The 10,477-nt window shown below is 41.7% G+C and overlaps 2 protein-coding genes across 3 annotated transcripts; both read left to right on the top strand.

The window, feature by feature from the left end:
• Positions 1-1,583: 1,583 nt before the first annotated feature.
• LOC104804034 (receptor-like serine/threonine-protein kinase ALE2) lies at positions 1,584-5,521 on the top strand. 2 transcript variants are annotated; one of them, XM_010528181.2, is made up of 8 exons: positions 1,584-1,908; positions 2,364-2,483; positions 2,575-2,685; positions 2,873-3,241; positions 3,327-3,581; positions 3,726-4,115; positions 4,233-4,473; positions 4,571-5,521. In XM_010528181.2, exons 1-8 carry the CDS (start codon positions 1,833-1,835, stop codon positions 5,241-5,243), a joined length of 2,235 nt encoding a protein of 744 aa, XP_010526483.1. In that variant the 5' UTR covers positions 1,584-1,832; the 3' UTR covers positions 5,244-5,521. The 2 variants fall into 2 exon arrangements, with proteins under 2 accessions (XP_010526483.1, XP_010526484.1); XM_010528182.2 differs by lacking the exons at positions 1,584-1,908; positions 2,364-2,483 and having other exon boundaries at positions 2,595-2,702; positions 4,571-5,520.
• A 214-nt stretch (positions 5,522-5,735) lies between these two features.
• On the top strand, positions 5,736-9,325 carry LOC104804033 (5-dehydro-2-deoxygluconokinase). The gene is made up of 13 exons (XM_010528180.1): positions 5,736-5,863; positions 5,984-6,050; positions 6,154-6,225; positions 6,554-6,631; positions 6,784-6,858; positions 6,948-7,000; positions 7,271-7,383; positions 7,631-7,746; positions 7,896-8,022; positions 8,400-8,500; positions 8,589-8,727; positions 8,804-8,856; positions 9,064-9,325. Exons 1-13 carry the CDS (start codon positions 5,751-5,753, stop codon positions 9,145-9,147), a joined length of 1,191 nt encoding a protein of 396 aa, XP_010526482.1. The 5' UTR covers positions 5,736-5,750; the 3' UTR covers positions 9,148-9,325.
• The last annotated feature ends 1,152 nt before the right edge of the window (positions 9,326-10,477 follow it).

Below are 10,477 nucleotides of genomic sequence, written 5' to 3'. Positions count from 1 at the left end.
GTCCTTACATCACTCATCAAGGACTTATGTGCACAAACATGTGTTGTGGCTCCTGAGTCTATTATCCAGGTGTTATGTTGCTTTCCAGCAGATAAGACTGCAAATATGGGCATATCAGCAAAAGATGAGAGTATCGAATGATTACCAGACGGGGGAGTAACCTCTGGTGTTCCGTGTTCTGTAATAGTTGGTCCAGAGACATTCAGAGCAGCACCAAGCTTGACAAAAATCTCCTGTAACTGAGCTGGCGTCAACGAACCAAACTCTGAAGCAGCATTACCATCAGAATGATTTGTCACTACATTAGCAACAACACCTCTGTTTTGAAAACTCTGATTTCCATTGAACTTTGTCGGATTTGGTCGCACCGGTGCTGATAAAGGCTGTGAAGTCACAGCAGGAGTCTTGTAGCCAGGGGGATAACCATGGAGTTTGTAACATTTATTCACCGTGTGTCCATACAGTCCGCAATGGGTGCATAAAGGTCTCTGTCGATTCTTGTAATATCCACCATTCACTGCAGCAACCATCTCAGATTGATCTGGAGGATTTGTTGAAGTCTGAAAAACGACTGTTCCACTCGAAGGATTCGCTTTGATTTGTTTCTGTTGTTCATGCTTGATCACAATACTGAATGCTTTTGCAAGGTCGGGAAGAGAATCCATCAGGATGATGTGATCCCTTACTGGCTCAAATACATCATTTAAACCAAACAGAAATTGAAAGACGAAATCCTCTTCAAAAATCACTTTCCACTTCTGATCAACTGCACAGTTGCACGTACCACAAGTGCAATAAGGAGATATTTGTACAGACTTCAATTCCTCCCAGATTGTAGACAATTTGGTATAGTAGGTGGAAACATCATCAGAACCTTGTTGAAGGTGATGAAGTTTCTGCCTGATCTTATAACGCCTTGAAATAGTATTCTGCTGGTACATATTCACCAATTTTGTCCACATTTCCGAAGCAATCTTGAAGTACAAAAGGTTTTCAGAGATCTGTTCTGAAACAGAATTCAGGATCCATGAACATACCATGAGATTGTTCCGATTCCAATGTTTAGAATCTGGATCCGTGTCTGGTGGTTTGGGAAGAGTTCCTTCCACAAAGCATAACTTGTTCCTTCCTTCCAGAGCCATGGTGATGGATCTGTGCCAGGAGTTGAAATTGATACAGCCAATGAGGCGATTGGAGACGAGAATCAGATTCATATGATCATTTGTACCGAGAAAGTAGGGACTGTAAGGATCGGTGATTGGTGCCGCCATTTTCAAAGAAAGAGAAATCAAATTTTCTCGAGAAAATGAAAGAATTGAGAAGAATTTCTGAGAAGAAAAACACCGAAACAGAATTCAAAACAAAATGTGCTCTGATACCATTTCAGGAAACGAAGAACTCTGTTTCTAGTGAGAGAAAGCTGAGAAGGAAAATCTTAGAATGAGTAAAATGAACTCGATAACTTTATTCCTTAGTTCTTCCATCTTTATATACAGACATTACAAATAACAGAAGAATGAATCTTTCTCCAAAACTTGGTTACATTCACCCAACCGTCTGCAACTAACATTGCTGAGCTGGCATGAATGTTAATATTGAACTCGCTCGCATTGTGTAAACTAGGGTTTTCCGTGGCGGGTTTTTGGGCTTGCTCCTCGAAATCCATGTTCCCTAAGCCGTGCGGAGGTTTTTGTTGGACGTTCGGCTGCGGCCTTGGCTTCGCTGGAGGAACCCTAGGGTTTTACTGAGAGTGTACGGCGCAACCGTAGTATCTCGCTGCCCCCATTGCCAGCGAATGGTTAACTTTTGGGCATTTCGTCCAGTGGGATAAGATGCGGAGCTTCGCGATGCCGATGCTTTTGTTGTGTCTTGCTCTTCATTTCATCAGCTCATTTCCCCTTTGCTTCGGTACGAGTTTCCTATTTTTGACCTTCAGTGCTTCTCTTGTGTTTGGTTGCTGAGAAAATCAGGAAGCACAACCCGGAGTTTAGTTTTTCCTCCCGCTTGTGATTAGGCCCTTTAAGTGGGAATTTAGTCGTTGTGAAGCTGAAGGTTTCCGATTGCTTGCGTCTTAGCTGACACCGGGACTGGAAATAGCAAGTAAAAGTCAAAGGGCTATCTTTGGTTGTCTGAGAATGAATCTTGAGCAAATATTATATTAATCTTCTTAGTTGTTCCATTGAGAAATTCTGTTGCTCAAAGGTGGAAGAATATAGTGAACATGACCTATCTTTCATACTGTTAGCATATTGGCATGGGGATCTTTCTTACCTGCAAAGAAAATGTAGCTTGAATACATTTATAGGCCTCCCCGTATATAGAAACTGCTAGCGTGTAGCTAATGAGCTTGCTATCGTTCGCAGCCAGGCTATTTCCAATGGGTTTTTCATTTACTCGATCAAGATCGCATCAAATGCATTTTTCTCATCACCATCATCCTCCCGTCTCATCCATTGCCCCTGCACCTTCACCAAGTCAGCAAGGTAACTCCTTGATCACACAGTCAAAACATGCCATTCTTGTGAATTTAATCTGTTTGATAACGAGTATGTGTTATCCTCTTTCTATTATCAGCATTGTCTCCCCACTCGAGCATCAATACCTTTCCAAGATGGCATGGTCGTCACCATCATCGCCATTGGCATGTAAGACCCAAAGTGACCGCACCTTCACCTTCAGAACATAGTAATTCTCTCTTTCAGGTTGATTATTTGTCTCATCTTGCATTCTTATGGCAAGGATAATCCTCTGTTTGCGTTTCTTGCTGTAATGCAAACTGTGTTATTGTCTGGGACTTCAGATAAAAAAGACATAATCACTCAACTGTTTATTTTCCTGTATTCTCACAATGCTCCTTTTTTTTTTTTTGCAGATTGTGTGCAGACTTGCGGGGAGCCTCTCACTTCAACCCCCTATGGTTCACCGTGTGGATGTGTTTTCCCCATGAAAGTTGAGCTTCTACTAAGCGTTGCTTCCTTTTCTATTTTCCCAGTGACAAATGAGTTAGAGTTTGAGGTTGCTGCTGGAACATACTTGGAACAAAGCCAAGTGAAAATAATGGATGCTAGTGCTGACAGTGAAAATCAGGGGAAAACGGTCGTGGATATTAACTTGGTTCCACTCGGAGAAAAGTTTGATAACACCACTGCAATTCTTATTTACGAGAGATTTCGACACAAGAAAGTGCCTCTGAATGCATCTGTTTTCGGTGATTATGAGGTTATACACATAAGTTATCCAGGTAATATAGTCTGAATTCTTGAAACCCTAATTTCTTGGTGTTTTCATATTTTCATTCTGGTTGAAACATTTTACCTGCTTTTCAGGACTGCCTTCTTCTCCTCCGTATGGAGGTCTCCAGGTAAATGCTCCAACTGAAAGTGCTGGAGGTCTGCCTGTAAACATAGTCAACAAAAACTCGAGAATTGGTTTTAGAACGATCGCCATCATTTGTTTGTCTGGTTTCGTGCTCATTCTGGTTTTGGTTGGAGCTATATCTATAGTTGTGAAGTGGAGGAAATTTGGAAACTCGTCAAATGCTGTTGGCCCTGCATTTACTTCATCGATGAATAAAAGATCTGGTGAGTTTTCTCTCGTGGGCTTTTAATGTTCATTCAAATTTTGATTTCCGTCTTTGTTTTGTGACTTTGAAAGAAAAAGGTTTAGGCCTTCTTCTTATCCTTTGAATCAGTCCTTAGTATTCTGAATCTCTAATTGCCTTGCAGGCCATGGATCTATGTTATCCAACAGCATCAAAAGCTCGGGATCAGTTTCTTTCATGTCCACCATCACCATGTGTGCTTTATCAGTTAAGACCTTCACAATCACCGAGCTTGACAGGGCAACTAAGAAATTTAGTGCCAAGAGGATTTTGGGCGAGGGTGGATTTGGTCGTGTTTATCATGGGATTATGGAAGACGAAATGGAAGTTGCAGTTAAGTTGCTAACAAAGGATAATCAAAATCAAAACCGGGGATTTATTGCAGAAGTCGAGATGCTAAGCAGATTACACCACCGGAATCTGGTGAAATTGATTGGTGTATGCATCGAAGACCGTACAAGGTGTTTGGTGTATGAGCTTGTCCACAATGGCAGCGTTGAATCCCACTTGCACGGTACATAATTCATTTACCTCTCTTGCAATCTTAATTTAGACTTTGTTTCCTGGTAATGAGGTACTGTTATTTCTCATTGTTACTATCATTATCTTCAAAATCATTTCCTTTTTACAGGTGTTGACAAGGAAAAAGGCCATCTTGATTGGGATGCAAGGCTAAAGATCGCCCTCGGGGCAGCGAGAGGACTGGCATATCTCCATGAAGATTCGAACCCTCGAGTAATCCACCGAGATTTCAAGGCCAGCAATGTTCTGTTAGAAGACGACTTTACCCCTAAGGTCTCAGATTTCGGATTGGCGAGAGAAGCAACAGAAGGAAGTCAACATATCTCTACTCGAGTCATGGGGACATTCGGGTAAACGCCTATATCTATTATCTATCGAGGTTTGATGTCCGGTATGGCAATGCGTAGGAATTGCCCATGGAATAATGCTCTTCTCAAATTTCTTCAGGTATGTGGCTCCTGAATACGCAATGACAGGGCATCTTCTCGTCAAGAGCGATGTCTACAGTTACGGAGTGGTTCTACTCGAGCTTCTCACGGGAAGAAAACCGGTAGACATGTCTCAACCTCTGGGACAAGGAAACCTCGTAACATGGGCGAGACCCTTACTGGCAAAGAGAGAAAGCCTGGAGCAGCTGGTGGACCCCACGCTGGCGGGAACATACAATATCAATGACATGGCCAAAGTAGCGGCCATTGCCTCTATGTGCATACATCAGGAGGTGTCACACCGGCCATTCATGGGCGAAGTGGTGCAGGCCCTGAAACTTATATACAAAGATGCTGATGTTGATGCTGATGTGGATTATTGCAGCCAGAAAGACTCGTCGATGCCGGACTCGGACTTCAATGGGGAACTTGCTCCGTCGCATAGCAGCTGCTGGTGGAACGGGACACCTCGGTTAATTTATTGGCAAGCTTCATCTTTCATAACAATGGAGTACAGCTCAGGACCGATGGAGGATGTGGAGAACAACAACAACAACAGGCCTTTGTCTGAGTCGAGCATGCGTAGAGAAGGATTGTTGATGCCGAACAGGTCGGGACCCTTACGGCCTGTACGCAGCAGATGGAACTTCTTCCGATTGCGAGGAGGAAGCATGAGCGAGCATGGCAGATGACCAGCTTCTAGACGGCTTGTTCTGAGGAATTCGGGTTGCGAAATGGATAAATGTGTACATTTGAGGGTAGAGAAGAAAATCGAAAGAGGAAAGCCGTCGAGGTTCAGAACACGTGAGCTTAGTTAGAACTTCACTGTTTGGTCTGGGTTTTGGTCGGAACAAAGGGGAAGATTGACTAATTGAATGAGTAGTGAGTGGTTTTTTGTTAGAAAGAAAATTCCGTTTCTTATGTTTTTACTACCAAAAGCGTTGATTGTTTTTTTTGTTATGATAAAAATAAATAAAAACATATTTTATTTGGAAAGTTTCTGTTAATTTTGACTAATAACGGTCATTTTAAATTTTCATTCAACAAAAGCATGGTTTAGGCACAAAATCTTTTCTAAGATAAAATTGAAACAAAACAAAGGAGAGGGAAATAAACAAATGAAAAATAATCCATAAAGCTGACGCAGCGAACACTCTCTCTCTCTCTCAAACATTTTCCGTCACAAAAATCACGAAGAGATGCTCTCCTTCTCACACCTCCCTCCTCTCTCTTCCTTCTCCGCCTCCTCCTCCTCCTCCTCCTCCTCCTCCTCCTCCTCCTCCTCCTCTTCTTCTTCACGTCAATTCACCAGGTCTTGCGTTCTTCACACTTCCCAGATTCTGCGCTTCCAAATCTCCCTCTCCTCTTTCTCTCTCCCTCTCTCCGGTTCTTTTGCTCATACAGATATGTGATGAAACTTGTTTCGCTGCAGTTTCAGGGTCACCATGTCTTCCTCAGCAGTCGATTCGATCCCTTCTCTGCCCGATAATCGCATCGTCGTGCGTTTTTGACGATCCTACCTGACTCGCGTCTGATTCGTGTTTGGATCGATTCGAGCGTTCTTGCTGAAACGGAAAATGCTGTCTCGTGTGGTTTTCGCAGCTAGGTTGTGGTTCGGTGTCTGTTGATTTTTTCCCTAAGCCCGATGACAAAATCAGGAGCACCAGCTTGAAGGTGCTCTACTCGCTCTCCGTGACACTTGGTCTCCTAATTTGGTACTTTTGGGTTCGAGTCTTTTCTGTAATTCTTTGCCTTATCAGTTCGATCCTAGTCCAACTATGCCCATTAGTTGTTCTCCGGACACGAATCCCGATTCTACTGTACTCGTTGACTTGGGTTCACCATTATTTTCTCTCGTGATTCAAACTGGCAGTAGTCTGTAGCCATGAACCCTTCAGTTGTCCCTTTCAAGTTCTTTAAAGGGTTAGATTGTAGGAGATATCTTATAGGTTTCTTTGGCAGTAGAATCTGATTGGTCTTGTCTAATGGTTTGCTTTTTCAGGTGCAAGGAGGTGGAAACGCAGGAAATGCCTTAACCTGCTCCGCCCGTCTGGGATTAAACCCGAGACTGATCTCTAAGGTACGGATTTCTCCTCCCCTTTTAGATACGATTGGAAGCATAGAATGGCAAGAAATGGTTTCACAATTGAATTGCTTATTTGTGGAGCAAACTATGTATATGCGTGGAATGGTGAGAAATGGTTTCACTATTGGGTTGCTAACTTGTGATAGGTTGCTGAGGACTCCCAAGGAAGGGGAATACTAGAGGAGCTGGAAGCTGATGGTGTGGACACTTCTTTTTTGGTGGTAACCATACAAGCCTCGCAGCATGGTCGAACTTTGTGATATTTGTACTGTATAGTTCGGTATCGTTATTTTGTTTAATCTCATGCCAGGTTTCTAAAGAGGGCAATTCACCTTTTACCTATGTCATAGTTGATGAACAAACGTGAGTGCTTTCGCCTATGTGCTGGATGTTCTCTCATTATTTTGTTCATGATTCAAGGAGCTTGAGTCATTTTATTAACAGCTATAGTTGATAATAAGTTCCTCTGGTTTCATATGCTCTCATCCAGCTGACTTGTTTGTGTCAGATCCATTGGTAGGTAATAGGAAATATATTTATATAGAAACGTGATAGTTTAATGGCATGAATTCGAGTCCTCGGCTAGATTATCCTTGCAGTCTTTGACTTTTTTTTGACCTGGAATGTTTTCAGGAAAACCCGTACTTGTATTCACACGCCTGGATATCCACCCATGGTTCCAGCCGAGCTTTCTCAATCTAGCATGCTATCGGCTCTGGTTTCATATTTAAACAAAAATTCACTAAGTGAAAGAATAATATTATTTCCGTTGACAAATGATGTTAAGCTGCAGAGATCTATATATTTAAAACTGTCGACCGGAAGAGAGGCAAGGATTTGCATCTTTACCCTTATAATTGGTTTATAAAGCGAGCTTTGTCTAGAGACATTCGTTCATATGCTTCCTGATCATGCCCAAGTACCCTGAAATAATAAAAAAAAGTTATTATGCTGTCTGCTTCATTTTCTCTTGTGCATGTTGTGTTTCTCCAGAGCAGGCGGCTTGCAAGAATATACCTATTTTAGTGGACGCAGAGAGGAAAAGAGAAGGATTAGATGATCTACTGCAACTAGCCGATTATGCTGTCTGCTCTGCAAAATTTCCTCAGGCAAGTCAGTTATGTTTCTGGATCTGGGTCGGCACGCTTGTTAGGAAGCTATTGAACACTCTGTTTTAGCCTATTCAGTTTTGCATATTTTGGCGATGAATCTCACCAATCACAATAGAGGAAAGCATTGTAAATCCCTTGATTTGCAGGCATGGACGGAGGCACCTACTACTCCAGCTGCTCTTATTTCAATGTTGTTGAGGTTACCAAAACTGAAGTTTGTGATTGTAACCTTAGGTGAAGACGGGTGCATAATGGTCCAGAGATGTTTAGAAGGTAAATAACTGGCTTCCCATGTCATTATTCTTAATTTCCTGTCATCAATTTCTCAGGAACTGAAAGTCAATCAGTAGGCCCAAAACATAATTTTTAGGTGTTTCAGTGTTTGGTTTTTATACATCCATGGATCTTTTAGCTATTTAATATTTGTTGTTTAGAAAAAAAAAATTGGATTTTGCTCCGGTCTGATGGTATTTCTGGCGTTGAGCTTTTGGCTGTTGTAGATGCAAAAACTTATCGTGGGATGAAATTTCTGCCATTTGGGCATTTGCCAGTTTTACAGATTGTTTTGGTTTTACTCCATTTCATTGTCAAAAGAATTCGCAACCAAAGGAAAGTCTTAACTCATTCTTGAATCTGTCAAAATTCATCAGAGGCATCAGAATCTGAGGAGACAGACGTAGACAGCCTGTTGGAGACTCTGAAGCAAAGAAAAGACGGATCCGCCATGAAAACCCCAACATGTGTTTCGTCGGTAAGACGAACTCTCTCTGTCTTGTCTCCTCTTTTCCATCATAAGAACACCATCAAAACCTTCCATTGTATCTGTATCTTCTCTTCAGTCCACGATGAAACTGAAGGCAGACGGGGTAGGAGCTGTGTGCGGAAGGTTGTTTCTGGGAACGGCTGAGAAAATTCCTCCAGAAGAACTGGTCGACACCACTGGCGCAGGAGACGCTTTCATTGGAGCCGTTCTGTACGGTACGTGACTTGCAAGATGCAAAATGTGTGTGTATACAAAAGTCATAAACGCTTGTTTGCTTGATCTGTACTGTAGCCATATGTGGGAGCATGCCCCCGGAGAAAATGTTGCCGTTTGCCGCTCAGGTGGTAAGTCTTCACAATCCCATACAACTTTCATTAGAAAGTCTCCCTCTTTCCGCATCAGATTCTTTTAAACCATAAACACGGTAACTAGATCTTAGGTAGCATTTTCATAGAACCCCTTTTGTTTAATGCCCGACTTTTTTATTTTTATTTTTTTGGGTTTGTTCCAATGAAGCATGGTTAATGTAAAAGTATCATGCGGAATGGCAGGCTGCGTGTGGCTGCAGAGCCCTGGGAGCTCGGACGGGTCTTCCCCGACTTACTGATCCTCGGCTCGCGCCCCTTCTACTCTGATAATTTCACTCGCTCTCGGTCCGTCTGTTTGGTTCCTTTTATTAAACGCTAAACGCTAAACGCAAAACGCGAAAATGCTTTGTTTAAGCTGAAAAGTTAATGATGATGGGGTTGCGTTTGCGTTGCAAAACTATGACAATGTCTCCGATAATTCTTGACATCGACGGATTCAACTTTCCATCGCCATCGCATCATTAATTTTAAATTAAATTCCAACATGTGAACGCAACTACAACTTTCATTTCTCGTTTCCGTCCGTCAAGGCGTTCACTTGGTAGTGTTTTTTTATATTTTCCCCCTGACCCCCCTAAAATCAGATCGTAAGGCCACGATTGCACCGTTCATTCTACACACGCGTCATCTCGACCGTCCATTTGATCCCGCAGACGTACGATTCTACGCCAGGTCAAAAATGGAAACCACGCGCCATCTACGTGCCTTCTTCACTCTCTCTACCTGTCCATGTCGAACCGGTTTAGGACAAAACCGAACGCGTGAACCAAACTCGCTTCTCTGATTGGCTGATACTGTGGGTCCCACTCCCTGTTGACGGCGAGATGATCGGGCGCGTGAGTGTAACGCCCTCCCCCCACCGCCTCTAAAGCGACGGCGATAATATAAAGGGTTTTCGTAACCGTCCAATGGTAAACGGACAATATCTATTAGTGCCACGTGGACTTATTTTATTGGGCTATTCAGCCAAACCAGCTGTTATGCAGTGTCAGTCTCAAGATCTCGTCTCCTTTATCGCTTAATTACATTGCTTAGAGTTAATCATCCACCGTATTCACCCAATTGCCCATCCACTCTTTCGAAATTGCAACTATACCACAACATTTTTTCCCCTTTCATATTTAAACAAAAATTCACTAAGTGAAAGAATAATATTATTTCCGTTGACAAATGATGTTAAGCTGCAGAGATCTATATATTTAACAATTATCCACTTATTAACTATTTATTCTGTTTGTATATATCTAGATTTCGCACCTATTTTGAGGATAAATAATGAAAATATAATTTTCGCAAGCATTTATATAAGTATTAGAAAACCATATTTAAATAAAATTAGAGGGAAGAATTATTGAAAAAGGTTATAAGATAAAACAATTGATCATTTTTATTTTGGAAATGTATCGTAAAACAATTAGTTCATAATTTTTCATCAAATCTCATTCCATGTAAATACAGAATATATATACACATTATTCAGATACTATTAAAAGTGTTTCAAGAAGTTAAGATAAGGTAAGATTATATTTTTAATTTGAAAATTTTATTAGTAAGAACCAAGAATAATAATAATGTGATTTGGTGCGGTGAAAAAGGA

This window comes from Tarenaya hassleriana, unplaced genomic scaffold (assembly GCF_000463585.1).
Source record: "Tarenaya hassleriana unplaced genomic scaffold, ASM46358v1 Cleome9, whole genome shotgun sequence".
NCBI lineage: Eukaryota > Viridiplantae > Streptophyta > Magnoliopsida > Brassicales > Cleomaceae > Tarenaya > Tarenaya hassleriana.
This window is presented reverse-complemented; position numbering and strand designations above follow the sequence as displayed.